This window comes from Orcinus orca, chromosome 14 (assembly GCF_937001465.1).
Source record: "Orcinus orca chromosome 14, mOrcOrc1.1, whole genome shotgun sequence".
NCBI lineage: Eukaryota > Metazoa > Chordata > Mammalia > Artiodactyla > Delphinidae > Orcinus > Orcinus orca.
The window spans coordinates 8,539,499-8,557,424 of record NC_064572.1 but is presented as its reverse complement, the minus strand read 5'-3'; the positions used below and the strand labels follow the sequence as shown (position 1 = coordinate 8,557,424).

Below are 17,926 nucleotides of genomic sequence, written 5' to 3'. Positions count from 1 at the left end.
GACCCTGAATTGTGAGATCATATGGTCCATGTATCTCTTTGTATTTTGTTACACATATATGTTTCTCTGCTATTTCTCTTTTTTTAAATTAATTAATTTATTTTATTTTATTTATTTTTGGCTGCATTGGGTCTTCGTTGCTGCACGCAGGCTTTCTCTAGTTGTGGCTCGCGGGGGCTACTCTTCATTGCAGTGCACAGGCTTATTGCGGTGGCTTCTCTTTTTGCAGAACACAGGCTCTAGGCGCGCGGGCTTCAGTAGTTCTGGCACACGGGCTCAGCAGTTGTGGCTCGCGGGCTCTAGAGCTCAGGCTCAGTAGTTGTGGCACATGGGCTTAGTTGCTCCATGGCATGTGGGATCCTCCCGGACCAGGGCTTGCACCCATGTTCCCTGCATTGGCAGGCAGATTCTTAACCACTGCACCATCAGGGAAGCCCCTCTGCTATTTCTTTTTGCTTGTGGCTATATCTGCAGCAATTTGCATCATGAGAAAACAGATTCTGTAGAACCGAGCTTTTGTTGAGATAGCTAAACCCATCGCTCTTACCTAGTCTACCTTCTTGGTCGTAAGTGTAGGTAGGTAGCTTTTGTCTGGGGAAAAACGTTGGTGACTATGGTGAAAAGATAGTTCTCAGACCATGACACAGTAGACAAGGGACACAGTGTCCACCTAACAGGGATGCAGAGGAAACTGTCCCTACATTGGTTCTCAGCGTTACATGTGTCTTTCCAATACAAGAGAAAAGAACAACATGGGACACAGGACACTGCTTACACTGAACTGTCTGTCTCCAGTTCATATATTCTTTCATTCACCCTGTCCATCCAACCAGTAGATGTTTACTGAGAACGCATCATAAGTGCTAGGCACTGAGCTAATTAAGCGCTGGGGAACAGAAACGAAAAAGACATAATCGCTGCCCGCTCATAGTTGAGTTACAGAAAGAGACAAGCAATCATAATAGTCACAGCTGAGAGCTGCTGAGCATTTACTATTTGCCAGGCACCGTGCTAAGCACTCACTTGTCTCATTTAGTCCTCCTGTGAGACACGTAGAAGCGGAAATAAGGTAGCACCTATGTAAAAATGGAAGAGGAGAAAAAGAGTCACTTCAGACCACACAGCCAGCAGATGGCGGAGCTGGGATCTGAGCCTTGGCCATGTGACCCAGAGCCTACGTCTTTACCATCTTCAGCAGGTGTCTCTGGAGAAAATCAGTAATGACGGCTAAGTGAGAGAAGGGCTGCGACAGAGGAGTGAGAGGTGGCCTGGGACACTGACATCTGCAACGCAAAATTGAAAAGGGCTTGGGGGTGAGGTCCAGCGAGGTCTCGGTGGAGCAAAGGGCGGTTCTTCTCTCTGCGCAGACAAGTGATTCCGTCCTCGCCCGACTGACGCTTCAGGTTTCACTTTACTTTCATTAGTTTGGTGTTGGGACATTATTAATAAGCTAGTTTTGAGGGTTGGGGAAAAGGCATCCCCCAACTTGCTAACTTTGGGCAATTGCGAGGTTCCCTGTTTGTAAAACGCAGGGGGCGTGGCTCTTGCCAGGTGTCAGTGGGCGGATACCCGAGGGCCTAAGAGATGCAGGGGAATTTCTCCTTTTTAAAAGGAACTCAGGAAAGCAGGCTGAGCTGTGTGGTCCAGCCAGACCCTCACGAGGCACATGAGGCTCTTTCCCTCACCTTTCTCTACTACGCCTTGGTGTGAAGTCAGTGTCCCGCTACTAAACCAACAGACGGTTAGAAGACACAAGAAGTGGGACTTCCCTGGTGGTCCAGTGGTTAAGAATCCGCCTGCCGATGCAGGGGATGTGGGTTCAATCCCTGGTCGGGGAACTAAGATCCCACATGCCGCAGAGCAACTAAGCCCGCACGCTGCAACAAAGAGAAAAGAAAGAAATCACAAGAAGCAAGAGGTGGCAAGTTAATAAAAGAGCGAGTCATGGAAGGTTTGAGTATGAGGACTCATGAACACCAGGGTAATGACATCTGTGGGCCATACCGTAGACATGGCCACCAAACGCTGCCTCACCTTTACTGGGCTTCAGTCCTCCTCTGGAGAGACCCCTCCCCAGGAAATGGTGAGTTAACCTTTAGCTGCTAAAATGAGCTTAGATGACAGCAACGGGCCCCCAAGTCTTCTACCTCTTTGCAAATGGGCTTCGATTACTGCAATTTATAGGAACAGTTCTCTGTTTCACATTAGTCAGGAAAATTACCCCAGCTTCAGCCTCTCACAAGGTAAATTTCACTTGTACTCTGGGTCCTGTACGTACGCACGTCCACTATGATTATAGCATACATCCCTGTAAATGCAAGTTAAGGCTCTGTTGATACCTTGCAAACAGATAAACTTGCTCCTTTCCCTTTGGTAGCACTTAATGTTAAACAGTGCACTTGATTCCTAGCAAGAACTATATCCAGTAAAGATCCTCTGTGCTTCCCATGCAGGGGGTGCTGGTTCAATCCCTGGTCAGGGGAATTAAGATCCCACATGCCGTGGGGTGTGGCCAAAAAGTTTAAAAAAAAAAAAAACTTGCGATGTTCTATTTAAATGCTTCTTTTAAAGTCAAGAGTTTGAAAAAGTTCCTGGCCTGAAGTCACATTGTTTTAGAAATCAGATTTTTAAATATCTTAAAAAGCCGTGTCTTTTTTTAATGTATAATTTAAATACTGCATGCAAATTAGGAATAACAATAACTCTACTATTAGGAATAGTAGAGGACAATAGGACAGCAGTAGGAAAAGGTGGACAAGTCAGAGAGAGAAACATATTCAGTGGGAAAATGACAATCACATTGCCCTATATAAACCATTGGTTTTTCTTTCTTTACAGTGAAGTGAGAGAATTGAGGCGCGAGAAACAATTTCTCAGTTGTTTAAGCAGCTATGGTGCGATCAATCTAGGTGGACACTTCTCGCATTACTTAACCAGCATTTAAAGCTTCAAAAAGACAATAAAACCACTGAGGGGAGCATCCTATAGGGGGTTTTGAAAGAGGTTTTACCAGGAAACTTGGTGATATGATCAAATCTGGAAAAGCTGGGAAAGGCGTCAAAATGAGTTAGAAAAGTGTGTTATGAAATCTCAGGAGAGACAAGTGTGTCTGTCCTCATTCTGTTCCCCAACACCACGAGTGCAGAGCTCCTGGGAGATCAGGGAGGGCTCCGAGAAGCATTTCCTACCAGCTGCCATCACTGTAAATCAGGTGCTGTCACTCCGCCCAGACGTACCAGTCTGGACCGTGCTCTGTGCTCCGGCCTCACCTGCAGATGGTCTCTCGTTTCTACCTTAGCCTCTGATTTGATACCCTTGTCTTACTTTGTCCAGGGCCCTAGCATTACCCTGGCTTTTGCTCTTTTCCAACTGCTTTCTTGTTGGGTGTCTTTTCTTGCTTCCCTCGCCCGGATTGCTTGATCTCGGGCTTGATTCAGAAGGAAGATAAATAATACAAAACGATGGTGACTGTGGAAGAACAAAGTGCTGTGGGAAAACCAAAAGGACCGATTTATTTCTGCCTAAGTAGATAGCTGGGAGATGGCTACTCAGAGGAGGTGATGAGTGTGTTGGGTCTTGGAGGTGAATAAGAGTATGCCAGGTTGGATAGAAGAACCTTCCTAGAAGCGGCAAAATGGGGAGAAAATAATCACAGATGTGAAAGTGCCCGGCACCTTGAGATGGCTTTGTAGATGGGGCTGGAAAGGTAGTGTGGAGCCTACACTTGTACTTGTACTAAGAGATCTTGCACTTGTACTAAGAACTGTGGACTTCGTTCTCTGAGGGAGATGTTAAAACATGGCAATGACTTGATTAGATTTGTTCAGAAAGATGGGCTTGGGACTTCCCTGGCGGTCCAGTGGGTAAGACTGCGCTCCCAGTGCAGGGGGCCCGGGTTCCATCCCTGGTCGGGGAACTAGATCCCACATGCATGCCACAACTAATAAGTCCACGTGCTACAGCTAAGAGTCCACACACTGCAACTAAGAAGTCCGCATGCCACAGCTAAGAGTCCACACACTGCAACTAAGAAGTCCGCATGCCACAACGAAGATCCCGTGTGCTGCAACTAAGACCCAGCGCAGCCAAAATAAATAAATAAATACATAAATAAATATTTTTTAAAAATAAGAAAAGATGGGCTTTACCAAGTCTGACTGATTTCTGACATCTATGCCTCCCGGTCCTATTTGAGACCTCCATGCTCTTATAGGAACAACAGCCCCTGTTCTCCTGGGTCATCTTATTCTGCTATAATTTCTAAAACACCGTTCTGATTATAGAGAACCATGTATAAGGTAAATATTGAGCAGAGTCCAAATTACCCTTGAATGCCATATTGAAGTCCGACAAACCATCTCTCCAGAAGTCCAACCACAACATGAAAACACAATATTTTTTTCTTCCAGCATGGGGATAGATTGCACTTTCTTATGTCCAGCACTACATAAGGTAGTTTTTTTGCATTTAGCAGCCATTTGGGGGGGGAGGATGTACTTTTAAACACTTCTTCTATGAAAGACAAACAAGAAAGAATTGAAACTGTGGAAGAGGGAAAAGAATTTTCCCTCTACCCTTCTGAGCTCTTGGCTAAGACCCCTGCAACAAAACGCAGATTAACAAGAGAAAAGCACACAGAAGTTTATTAACATGTATACCTCAGGTATACCTTGGAGAAACCCAGGGAAAAATGAGAAACTCTCCAAGGTGGCTTAGAACTCCAGCTTAAATAACATCTTGAGCTAAAGACAAAGGAAAGAAAGGTGTGGGGTAGAAGAGTTTTGGGAGGTTACCTGGAAAAGCATCGTAAACACGAGTGAGGCTTGTTATTGCAGATCTGAGTCCAAGCTTTCTCCCTGGATAAGGGTCTAAAGTTGTCTAGGGGAATTAGCCTTTGTCTTTTCTGGTAGGGAGGTGGCGGGGGACAGCTTTGCAAATTTTCATCCTGCTTTTAGGCAGATAGGAGGAGAGCAGGGAGCTTTTCTGGTATCTTCTTCTTCCAATTGCCTTCAGCTCAAAATAATCCTTAGAACAAACTAGCATGTTTTAGGGTGGCAGGTTCTGCTACCCTTCAAGACTAACAGAGAACACAGCAGATTTGCATCTTCCTCTCTTGCACACACTCCAGGCACGTGCTTATGGAAAGGGTGGCACGGAACCTCACCCACACTGCCCCCTCCGTTAATTTTTTTTCTTTTTTTCTTTTTTGCTAAGCACCGATAATTCAATAGGTAGGAATTAAGCAGAGATATGATAGTATTTTGCTGACGTAGCTCAGATGGATGGGTCAAGGTGTCCACGTGCCTGCACTCGCAGCCCGTAGCCGTGCCAGTCAGAGCTGGGAGGGCCAAGGCGGTACCTGGGTGCCACCCTGTGCCACCGATTCACGTGGAGCTCCAAGGATTCTAAAACGTGTACATTCAAACATGGTCTTCCAGGTCTTTACGAAGGTACAGTTTTCAAGTTAGAAGGCTATAGCATATACTTTTTAAATAGTTTGTTACTCTGATTTATAACTTTTAGCTGTTGAGACACAGGGCATATGACCCTCTGCCTGCCCCCTTGCCGTGGTCCATGCATGTCAGGGTGGCTGACTGTGCATTCATCACATTCTCCTGAGTCAGAGCGAGGAGAAGCAGCGGGGGCTCGGCCACTCGACCGCACAGCACAAACGTCTTCACATCATGGTTGGGATGCTGTGTGGCTGTTCTCACCGTCTCTTCCCCATACCTTCCCGGCTCATCCGTCACCCCTCTTCTAGATCCTCTTATGCTGCAAGGAAAGCCTAATGCTCATTACGTCATTAGGTAGGGAATTTAAATTTCTGCACGGCATTTTGCTTTTTAGACCTTTGCTACTCAAAATGTGGTCCACAGGTCCTCAGTCTCAGCCCTGGAAGCAGGGTGGAAATGCAGAGTTTCAGCTGCTGAGGGGTAGCATTCACTCACTATTCCTTGGAATCCTAAGGAACGCATTTGGGGGAGAGGCAGTCAGTGCTATAGGTAATCCTCAGGCAGGGAAGATGATGCCAGGGCTTGGGCCTTGCAGAAGAACAGGAAAACAGAGAAGGAATGGTGAGAAATGCAGAAACAAATCCAGGACGGCAGCACGGCAGTGGAAGCCTGAGAGAAGAGTTTCCCACCAGGTCCCAGAGCCACCAGGCCTGGCTGTCTCGTTCAGCAGGGGGGACCCTGAGGCTTGGCGATGAGGGGACAGAGTACAACAGCCAGGTGTGTTCGGAGGGGCTTGTCTTATAGGGCCAGAGGGCAGGGGAAGATGACAAGAATCTGAAAGTGGTGAGAAAAAAGAACGAAATAAATAAGGAAATAGAGAGGAATTCAGTCTACTTCTAAGAGATGAAACAGCTAGGAAGTGTCCCCCCCACATCTGAGTGATGAAGGGACCACGGAGACAGCACAGCAGCCCCAGTGTTTTGGGGGAAGCAGAGAAGGATCTTGGGCAGAGGGTGAGAACCCAGCCAGTGTCAAAGAAAAACCAGAGCTGGACACCAGTTAAAGGGATAAAAACAAATTTTATTCGGGACTATTGCAATAGGGCAAAAGACACCTCAGTATATAACAGGGCTCAATTCCGAGTACAACATGGGTAAGTGGGAGTTGATAGCCAAGGACCAGTGTGGGGACCAGTGGATGGACAATTACCCACGCGTGGAAAATTATTATCATGGCCAAAGGTCCTCTGGAGGATGTGGGGAGGGAGTGGTGAGGAACCATATCAGATATGGAGGGTGGGCTTCTGGTTAAACTGACTTAGCAAGGTTCTTGCTGAAACTGGATCTTACAAAGAGGTCCGCAGATGGGCCTAGGAGAAGGTTCAGGAGTCTGACTGAAGTTTGGCCAACATAGAATCTTCATCCCTGGAGATGGAGGGGCAGCTTTGGTCCCTCGCAAGGTGCAGACACCCAGCCGTCCTAGAATAACCCTGTGCACCCCACACCCCTCTCCACATCAGGCTGCCACGGCCATCACTCTCATCTGTCTCCCCGGGCCCAGCTCCCTGGCCTCAGAGGTGCTGCCAGCTAAGCCACAGAGGGCTTCCTCGTTTCTCAGCCTCCTGGCCTAAGTAAGGACGTTCCTGGTCTGGCTGAAGACGGGAGAGGCTCCATGGTAAGAGGCCGCACTATCTAAAAACCCATCTGGGTGCTATCTCCCTTGCCTATGGTTCTGAGACCATGGGAATCCTGGCAGTAGTGGCTTTTCCGGGGCAAGCCGGGGTCCCCCTTGGACCACTGAGGCTTCTGCACTCCATGTTTCCTTCCCAAATCTAGCTCCTCCAGGCACCGAGGCTCTGCTCCCCACTCCCTCCCCACAATGGCAGCCCTCCTCCTTGGCCTGGTTTCCACCCTCCCACAGTCACCCTCCCTTCCCTCCCACCCTTCCCCCCGTGATCCCAATCTCTTCCTGCTTCTTCCTCTACCTTCGCAGCCCATTCATGTCTGCTCCGAAATCTGGCAGCTCCCAGATCTTCCTCTCTGGTCCTCAAGGGTGGAGGTCTCTGCACACCACGTTCCTTACGAACGCGTGCCGTCCAGCCATATCCCACTCTGCTCTGGTGAAGGAATTTAATTCTGAGATCCTGATAGCTTTGAGAGCTTAATCTGTGCCAGGCGCTCTTCGCAGTACTTCATGTATGTGGAAATCTGTCCCCGTCACACTGCACCGACAGTGGTGACAGCACCAGGATGCGGGCTGCCCTGCTCCACATCTCACACCTTCTGCCCCTATGAGACATGCTTTCTCTTCGCAGCCCGTGATCTCCTCCACCGGGGGAGACACAGTCTTCCGGCTGGGGAACATTGGCCCCCATGGGAGAGAAGATGCAAAAGCGCCCAGCAGAATGAAGGGCCAATCGTCTTCCTCAACCCAGAAAAAGCAGGAAAGTTGACATCCAAGATGTTTCTGACCTCTATGTACCAGGCTCCATGTGTATGTAGGAGAAAGAGGGATTTTTGGTTTTTTTGTGAGTTTCAGAAGCTTAGCTTTGAATGTCAGGAGGCAAACACTTCACATATGGAGCTCAGGCTACAAGAATGAGAGGGGCCGACAGCACCGTGATGGAGGTGGCAGGCTGGCGCGGCCGGGGGGGGTGAGTGATGCAGTGGACGCCCGGTGCGAGCGGGCCAGGGTGGAGACTAGTGGACCTGCAGGGGATGTTGAAGAGGCCCCTGGTGCTGTGTGACCCTGCGAAGCTGCCTTATTCTTTGGGTGGGAGTTTGGAGACCGTCCTGTGGTCTCCTCCAAGGCCATGAAGTCTGTCTTCAGGTCTCTGGGACCATTCGCCTGTCCTCCTGGATGAACAAGCATGCAGAGACTCAAGTGGCATCCAAAGGACACTTGAGAAAAAGCAGGCACCGTGGCCCAGGCCAGGGCTGGGCTGCCCATGGGAGGCGGGTGCTGTGAGTGGGGGGACATTGGCTGCAGGGTGAATGGGCACCGGGGAAACAGCAGCATGTCGGGTTCCTGCTCTGCACGTGCCGGCGGGCAGCCTCTGGGCTTCCGTGTCCTGGCTGGTAAATCTTTCCTTCATGAGGTGCTGTGAGGGGGAATGCCAGGCATGGTGAGGACCCAGTGGAGACTGCTCCCTTAGACCCACCCTGGTTACCTTGTCCACACCTATTAGATGATAAGCTGGCTGAGGGCAGGCCCTTGCTCACGCTTGCTTCCCGTGACTAGCCCTGTGTCTGGCGCACAGTGGATGAAAGAACAAATGAACATCAAGGAACAGGCCGTGAGGCACGCCAGGGTGAGACACCGTCTCCGCCGCTGTGTTCCCTGAGTGCAAGTAAATCACTTTTCTCTGTCTTTACTAGTTTCCCCACCATTGGGGGAAGGCAATGTAACTTCCCTCTGTTTAAAATTTTTTATTAAAAATTTTTGTATGAAGGTATACATATTAGTTCCAGGTGTACAATATAATGATTCAATATCTCTATACATTGCGAAATGATCGCCACGATAAGACTAGTTACCATCTGCCATCATTATATAGTTATAAAAACTTTTTTCTTGTGATGGGGACTTTTAAGATTTCATCTCTTTGCAACTTTGAAATATGCAATGCAGTATTATTAAACAGAGTCGCTGGGCTGTACATGGAATGCCCAGGACTTGTTTATCTTGTAACTGGAAGTTTGCACCTTTTTTTTTTTTTTTTTTTTTGCAGTATGCCGGCCTCTCACTGTTGTGGCCTCTCCCGTTGCGGAGCACGGGCTCTGGACGCGCAGGCTCAGCGGCCATGGCCCACGGGCCCAGCCGCTCCGCGGCATGTGGGATCCTCCCGGACCGGGGCACGAACCCGCGTCCCCCGCATCGGCAGGCGGACTCTCAACCGCTGCGCCACCGGGGAAGCCCGGAAGTTTGTTCCTCTTGCCCCTCCTCACCCTCTTTGCCCTCCCCTCACCCCCGCCTCTGGCAGCCACCAATCTGTTCTGTATACTTATGAGCTTGGTGTGTTTTCTTTTGTTTGTCTTTTTCTTAATAGGGGTGTTATCGGGACCTAGGTGCTAACGCGCTTACAGCACGCAGAGCTTCTTAGATGAAAGTGTCTATTAAACAGATGAGCTCAGCTTCAGAAAATTCCTTGACTTTGCCCCCAAACATATGACACACAGCAAGCTTGGCTTTTGTGTTTCTGACCCTGGTTTAGAGGAGAGTGCAGAGATTGTGCAATAGTGGGTTCCATCTAGCTCTCGGTTATTGATATAAAACATAACTAATATTTCTGCAATGTAGTTTTCTCGACCTCTCTCTGGCCTCTGTTGTATGATGTTTTCAAAACAGCTTAATCAGGGGCTTCCCTGGTGGCGCAGTGGTTGAGAGTCCGCTTGCCGATGTAGGGGACGCAGGTTCGTGCCCCGGTCCGGGAGGATCCCACATGCCGCGGAGCGGCTGGGCCCGTGGGCCACGGCCGCTGAGCCTGCGCGTCCAGAGCCTGTGCTCCGCAACGGGAGAGGCCACAACAGTGAGACGCCCGCGTACTGCAAAATAAAATAAAATAAAATAAATAAAAATTAAAAAGCAGGAAAAAAAAAAAAACAGCTTAATCAGAACTCTCCATATTTCTGGGGTTTTAGCCTAACAGTTCTAGGGACTGAGGGAGGTCACTGAAGGGTGACAGCCTATAGGCGCTGGACCAGCAGGGAGAGGGGCGGGGCTGGGGGCGGCTGTGTGGAGGCGGACAGGGAAGCTCCCAGCGGATGGCTCGCCCGTAGGCGGGCATGCAGCCACCTGTGTAACCACGGTGGGCTCCGCGGAGCCACTCAGGTCAATGCCCATGGTGTGTCGGTGGGCATGGATGCTACGGTTACCACACTACAGCGAGAGGGGATGCAGTAAGGGTCAGTGACATGGCATTTAAACCAAACTTTCAAGAATAGGTAGAATTTGGACAGGTGGTCGTGAGGAAGAAAGACTTCCTAACCAAATGGACGGCTGGGCACAGAGCTAGGAACAAGGATGAAGGTGATCGCCAGAGAGAGTTTGGGCCTAAAGTGGTAGCAAAAAGAATGAAATTGGGTCATTTGTAGAGACGTGGATGGACCTAGAGTTCGTCATACACAGTGAACTAAGTGAGAAAGAGAAAAACAAATACCGTAAATTAACGCATTTATGTGGAATCTAGAAAAATGGTAGAGATTTACAGGACAGGAACAGAGACGCAGACGTAGAGAAGGGGCGTATGGACACAGGGTTGGGGGGAAGGGGTGAGTGGGATGACTCGGGAGATTAGGTTTGACTTATATACACCACCATGTGTAAAACAGATAGCTAGTGGGAACCTGCTGTATAGCTCAGGGAGATCAGCTCGGTGCTCTGTGATGACCCAGATGGGTGGGATGGGGGATGGGAGGGAGGTATAAGAAGGAGGGGATGTATGCATCCGTACAGCTGATTCACTTCGCTGTACAGCAGAAACTGACATAACAGTGTAAAGCAACTATATCACAATAAAAAAAAAAATGGGAGACACCCAACTGGAGGCGCTGTGAAAGAGGAGGCTGGCAGAGGCAACTTGGAGGGAGTGGCTTGGAGTTGGGAAGGCCGGCCACGCCAGGACGGATGACGGGACCTGGAGTATGGTGGGGACATTGGGGAAAGGATGAAGAGATACTTCGAAGACCATTACGAATGTGATACAACTTGTTTTTTGAGTCGACCTCTGGGATGAAGTTGTGAGCTGTATCACAACATGATGGGGGCCAAGTTGTTGGTGAGATTCCCTCCTCCACCCACCTCTCATCCGTTTGACAAGTACTTATTAAGGGCTCCCCTTGGGCACTGGCCAGTGACTGTCATTTACTCAAAGGCGGGAGCTGCTCTCCTTTACTTCCTGTCTTGCAGGTTAGACGGGGTCAGGTTCACTGACAACAGCACATATATTTCGTATTTTCAGTGTTCAGTAGCATCTCACTCTCTGTGACTCACAGTACTTGACAATTTTAATGTATCAAATGTTTAAACAACATCTTCACAAAAATTAAAATACAATCACAGAAACTTAACAGACAACCGTTTTCATTTTTCCATAGTCATTTTCATTCTCCAAAGCATCTTGGTATTTTGATAATATTTCAAGTTAAAAAGATTCAAGGACATAGATCAAATCCAAAAAGGGACCATAGAGTGAAAATACTATGGTCCCCGAAAGTCAGTCTTTTGAACTTCATAAAGTTTTAAGCGAGTGCCTGAGCTCTGGCTAACGATGAAAGAGGTAAGGAGCAAGCTGCCTAGTGTCTCCTGTGGAGCAGCGAGCTCCAGGGGCTTCTCCTGAACTCCCCCAGGGAGGCTGGACAACCATCTACAGAGCTCAAAGTGGAGACATCCACAAGCCAAGAGCCAGGAGCCCATTTGACAAATGTCAGGGCAGCTGACATGAAGAGAAACACAGAAGGAAGAAAAACACATTCCGCATCTGGGAGCGTGTACAAGTTGAGCGCAGATTGTTTAGAGGAACAGAGAGAGAGGAATTCCCTTTACTTCTCAATCAGTAAATCATTGCCACATACTTTAAAAAAACTTATTTATTTATTTATTTATTATTTATTTTGGCTGCACCGGGTCTTAGTTGCGGCATGTGGACTTCTTAGTTGCAGCATGCAGACTCTTAGTTGCGGCATGCATGGGGGATCTAGTTCCCCGACCAGGGATCAAACCCGGGCCCCCTGCACTGGGAGTGTGGAGTCTTACCCACGGACTGCCAGGGAAGTCCCCATTGCCACATACTTTTGTCTCTCCTCTCCATCAGCCATTTTTTATCTCCTTCATCCTCTCTCTAACTACATCTATACATTCTCAGTAAGCCAAAGATTTTATATGAATTTGAAGCCATTTCCACATTGTCTGGGTTCAGGCCGCTAGAAGGATACAAACAACAAATACTTATTTCTCATAGTTCTGGAAACGGGGGCCCACGATCTAGGCGCCAGCAGACCCGGGTCTGCCTGCTTCCTGCTTTGCAGATGGCCTCTTGGTGTCCTCACACGGTGGGGAACAGTGAGAGAGGCAAGCTCTCTTGTACCCTCTTATCAGGGTACTATCCCATCACGAGGGCTCCACCCTCAGGACCTAATCAGCCCCCAAAGACCCCACCTCCAAATACCATTCCATTGGGAATTAGGGCTTCAACATGTGAATTTGACCTACAGTCCATAACACACATATACAATGCCAAAAATGTTGGCATTGTTCTTCCCAGGACACAAAAGTCTATCTGAGGGGGACTTCCCTGGTGGTCCCGTGGTTAAGAATCCGCCTCCCAATGCGGGGGACGTGGGTTTGATCTCTGGTTGGGGAACTAAGATCCCACATACTAAGGGACAACTAAGTCTGCGTGCCGCAACTACTGAGCCCGTGTGCTCTGGAGCCCGCACGCCGCAACTAGAGAGAAGCCCTCGCGTCACAACTAAGACCTGACGTAGCCAAAAATAAATAAATAAATATTAAAATAAAAAGGTCTACCTGAGATCAGATTATAAAGGAGACAAACTGTCTCTTTTGTGCCTACCTACCTTCACTTCGGTGTGGGTGGTCATGGGGACTTCATTTGGGCTAGGTCTTAAGGATGGAATTTCTATAGTTGGCGACAGTGGGGTGGGAATTTCAGGTGAAGGGGAAAAAGTGAACAATTGCTTCTGGACTTATTTATATTCTTACGAAGGACTAAAAATTGCAGAGCCTTTTCTAAATGGAAAATTTTGGACAGGGAGGGTCTTGTTGTTTTCAAGAGGTCTTTCAGCATTTTTCGCAGAGCAGTCAAGCCGGTTGTCTTTGCTATGTAAAGTATGGTGTTGACAGGGAAGGACCCAGTTTTGAGCCTCACGTGGATTATGCAGCCTTACCCAGAGGTGATTCTGCTCCTGTTGGCACAGGGAGTGCCTCACACCTGCCCGGACGTGGTGACAGACCGTGGTTGTGTCAGTGAAAACTCTCCCTACAATGGCAAAAATAACCCAAACCTTCAACATATTCAAAGCACATTCCCTGCCCGTAGTAGATTTGTAAAATCAGCTCCTTGTCTTTTCTTTCTTGCTGCATCTCTTTTTTGTCTTGGTCAAGAACACTGCCCTCCAATCACACAGGGAAGTCGGTCTTCTAAATACACCAGGCCGACTCTCTTCCATCTCTTGTTCTTTCTGGGTGTGGGAGTGAAGAACAGAGAACAGTCCTCTTTCAGGGCAGCATCTGGAATAACCAGAACCAGATGCAGGAATGAATCATCCTCCTCAGGGAGCCTGCCTGCATCCAAGCTGAAAGCGTCAGTAAGGAAGGCTGGCTTTATCTACCAGCCGACTGCCTGCTATGTCACCAACAGATTCCCTTCCCAAAACTGTCATGTTTGCCACAGTGCGTGGAATTTCACCACGAGCGTCAATAACCGGCTTGTAAAATGTCATAGCTGGTCACTTGGCTTTTAGAAGCAGGGCTAGAATGCGTGCCCTGTGGTTTCCCATGAGCTGGCAGTGTCTTCATGGGGGGAGTGGGCTCACAAATGGTTTGTTTGGGACAACAAATTCATTCAACAGACATTTGTACTAACTGGCTGAGGGAGGGCCTTTCGCACGTGTCACCCACCCCTCTCATTTGACGTGCTACCCTTGAAGGCTGGTATCGTTGTCTCTGTATCAAAAATGAAGGGATTGGGCTTCCCTGGTGGCACCGTGGTTGGGAGTCCACCTGCCGATGCAGGGACACAGGTTCGTGCCCCGGTCCGGGAGGATCCCACATGCTGTGGAGCGGCTCGGCCCGTAAGCCATGGCCGCTGAGCCTGCGCGTCCGGAGCCTGTGCTCCACAATGGGAGAGGCCAGGAGAGTGAGAGGCCCGCGTACCGCAAAAGAAAAAAAAAAAAAAAAAAGTGAAGGGATTGAGGCTTCAACAGGTTTTGAGCACCTCTGTGGTGGCCAGGTGCCTGACCACGGCACCCCACTTCAGGTGCACCCGACTTCATTGCCTCTGGGCTTTTCCCCAAAGCCACTGAATCTTGGCAGCCCCCAGGTCTCCCAGAGGTGCCTGCAGGGCAGCCTCCAACCCTGGGGATGGCCTTGCTGTTTGCGTCTCTGTCAATAGGTTTAAGAAAGGTGCTGACCTGGGGAGGGGAGTTCCAGGCCAGCAACTGTTAGCTGAGACGTCAGGCGTATAATGGAAATGTTCATGATTGTCTCGGGTATTCAGTTATTATACTGAAAAAATGAGTGCTGTCTTTTACTAATGAGTAATTTGGAAGCTTTAATAAACTGTAGCCATAAACCCAGTTTATTATTAATAATCCAGTAATTAACCTTAGACACATTAATCTAATGTTAGAGATTTAACAAAAGGCAAAGGCACCTCTGTTTTGTGACTCTCCGTTCCATCACATGAGGGGCGACGGGGGATGATCTCAGGTGAATTTTTTTCCTTTCATGGCTCAGTATCTTCATCTGTAAAGATGGGATAATAATGTAAACTATGCAACATTCGTTCCTTTCTTCATTCATAATTCATTCAGCAAATAGTCACTGAACCCTTAACTCTGAATCAGGCACATGCTTGTTCCCAAGAGTAAACAAGACAGATAAGGATCTCCCTACTGTGGAGTTTACATTCTGGTGGGGACTCAAGAACTCTTCTGAGAAAAACAGCTGAAATGACACGGGCCAAGAAAGAGCTCCACAGTTCAAGACACCGAGACAGTTTAAACTTTAGTTAAAGCACTCTTTGCTGTGTCTCCCTAGTTCTTAAGAAAAGCCTTCTAGGAACAAACACCAAATGCCTCAATAAAATGTTGATGAATAAAGGAATGCTCTTTGGAACAGTGCAAGGTTTTAAAGCATTTCAGAGGGTCAGTGACCACATGCTTGTCTCTTCATTTTGTGAAGAGCCCACTGGCTAAACCAAATCCACAAAGGACACGGCAGCCTGCCTCTATCCAAACTCTTGCCTAAGAAGATGCTTAGCGCTCGAATCATCCCACTATTTCACCTTACTACATATTTGGGGTTGGGCTATCTTTATTCTCCTGAGAAGACGCTCGGGAGAATTAAATGTCTCTGACAGATGACTTTGCTGAAATTAGGAGATAAATGGGCAGATAGATAGATTCACTATCTATTCACTATCTATCTATCTGCCCATTTATCTCCTAATTTCAGCAAAGTCATCTGTCAGAGCCATTTAATTCTCCTGAGTGTCTTCTTTTAATTTGGAAGAAATTTTCTTTTAGTTACCCCTTATCACCAAGATCATGGATTTTACATACTTTGGCTGATGTCCCTGATTTATTTCATACTATATTTATATTATGGCTTCTCTAGTAATAAATTATATTCAATCTGAAACACTTAATCGGGTTGTGCTTTTCTGCAATCAACATTTATTGTTGCAATTGCTGTGAAAACCACATGCAACCAAGTTTCTAACAGCACAGAACCCTTTCTATGTGACTTTCAAAGCAACCTTAAAGATGTTAATTAAATTTCAAGAATACATCTTTAAACATCACCCACCTTATTAAACAAGTCTTAGAGGTGAGAAAGTAGGATTCAGGTTGGTGTATTGAGCCTATATAAAATAGACTTATCTAGAGATAGAATAGTACCAAAAAACTCAACCTCCTGGCCTCTATAGACGTTCAAATACTGTGCAATCCAGGCTATTACTTCGTGGCTTTTCCCACTGCTTTTCAATATGGTATGCTGATAACACTGTTGAGAGCAATATGTTTTATTGCAGAGCTTGTCACATTCATGGCATTCTAAAAATATTTTCTAAGGAATTCTGCGCCAGAAGATAAGGCCATCTCACATTTAAAACAGAACCCTGTGAGTTATTTCTGACTGTGTTCAGAATTATCCAAGTGCTTTATTGTTATTATTTGAGGCAATGCTGGTTTATAACACTATACAAGTTTCAGAATTAGCCAAGTGTTACTTCAGAGGCAATGACCCTAAGTAACAGCTGAAATGCAGTTTTTTGTTTTAAATGTGGACATTTAATTCTCACCTGAGACCTGTTACAGTCAAATCAGCCAGAAAGTAAAGCAGATGAGGGCTCTGTATAATTTTAATCGTTGTGCTCTGGGGCACACTTCAAAATGGCCCGGCTGACCTGCCTATGAAAACTTTCTGCCGCTCTTCAGTTGGTTTGCAAACCTCAAGCCGCCTAGAGTTCTCGTGATTTTCGTGAGATTCCAAGAGAAAGCAAAGGCCCCGCGGCCGGCTCGGGGAATACGTCTTCACCTGCAAAAGCACAGCGAAGTGCAGGTGCACCAGCCCGCCGGCCCCAGATGCCTGCCGGCAGTTCCACACTCCCTTTTAGGGAAAGGCACTGTGAGCTACCCGGCACTTCATTTTACTCCTCTCTTTAGGAGGCAGGGAAACTGATTTTCTTTCGCCACTCCCGACACCAGTCCAGTCTCCCCAGCTCGTACCTTCGGCGCCCTCGCTGCCCTGAACCCCCGACCCCCTTCCATCAGCTCACCGCGCCAGGACCCTGGCCCAGGTTTGGGACAGCTCAAAGAAAGCGAAAAAGATGGCTCGGCAGGGAAAGGGAATACAATAGGCATAAGGCGGCCGGTGGCTCGGACCAGAAATGCCGCACTTCGTAAGGAGAAAAAAGTTTCCTTTGTCAAACAAGTGACCACGTGGCGCTATGGCGGTCACCCCCAACAGTCCCGTCAGGCTGCCAGGCGCGGACCTGGGGATGCGCCAGCCACCTCCGGCGCTGGCCGAGGGGAGCCCCGAAAAGCGGGGGCCCCGCTGTAAGCCCTGAGAGAGCGGATCCGGAGGACGCAAGGAGGCGCGAGACGGTGGCTCTGGGAGCTGCGCTGAGGGCGGGGCTCCCGGGGGTAGAGGGGCGAGGAGCGCAAGGTTCCCGGAAGCAGAGGGGCACAGGGGGCGGGACCCTCGGGGGCGGTGGCGCGGAGGGCGGGGTCCCCGGCGTTGGGCGGGCGCGGGGGGCGCGGCTTCAGGGACTGGGCGGGAGGCGGGGTCGCTGGGGCCTTGGGCGCCGGGCTCCGGGCCGCGGAAGGGCGCCGTTCGTGCCCCTTGGGCGGGGCGGGGCGGGGCGGGGCGGGGAGCGGCGGGCAGGCCGGGCATGGCGTCCATGGCGGCGGCGATCGCGGCGTCGCGCTCGGCCGTCATGAGCGGGAACCGGCCTCTGGACGACAGGGAGCGGAAGCGCTTCACCTACTTCTCGTCGCTGAGCCCCATGGCCAGGAAGATCATGCAGGACAAGGAGAAGATCCGGGAGAAGTACGGGCCCGAGTGGGCGCGGCTGCCGCCCGCGCAGCAGGACGAGATCATCGACCGGTGCCTGGTGGCGCCGAGCGCCCCGGCGCCCCGCGACTCCGGGGACCCCGAGGAGCTGGCGCGCTTCCCCGGCCTGCGCGGGCCCACGGGCCAGAAGGTGGTGCGCTTCGGGGACGAGGTAG

At 49.1% G+C, this 17,926-nt stretch overlaps 1 protein-coding gene and 1 long non-coding RNA gene across 4 annotated transcripts in view; one reads left to right on the top strand and one right to left on the bottom strand.

Moving 5' to 3' along the window:
* Nucleotides 1–4,146: 4,146 nt before the first annotated feature.
* On the bottom strand, nt 4,147–17,520 carry LOC117197328 (uncharacterized). 2 transcript variants are annotated; one of them, XR_007471279.1, is made up of 3 exons: nt 16,498–17,520; nt 14,845–14,936; nt 4,147–8,308 (listed from the first exon to the last, which is right to left on the bottom strand). It is a non-coding gene; the product is annotated as an uncharacterized LOC117197328 (long non-coding RNA). The 2 variants fall into 2 exon arrangements; XR_004477896.2 differs by lacking the exon at nt 4,147–8,308 and adding an exon at nt 10,714–13,700.
* A 36-nt stretch (nt 17,521–17,556) lies between these two features.
* C14H1orf198 (chromosome 14 C1orf198 homolog) overlaps nt 17,557–17,926 on the top strand; it is a 33,545-nt gene continuing 33,175 nt past the window's right edge. Inside the window, exon 1 of one of the 2 annotated variants that reach the window (XM_033408964.2) lies at nt 17,557–17,922. In XM_033408964.2, coding sequence (XP_033264855.1) covers nt 17,590–17,922 — 333 coding nt within the window. In that variant the 5' untranslated portion in view covers nt 17,557–17,589. The remainder of the gene's footprint in view (nt 17,923–17,926) is intronic. The other variant, XM_004281567.3, reaches the window with a different exon arrangement.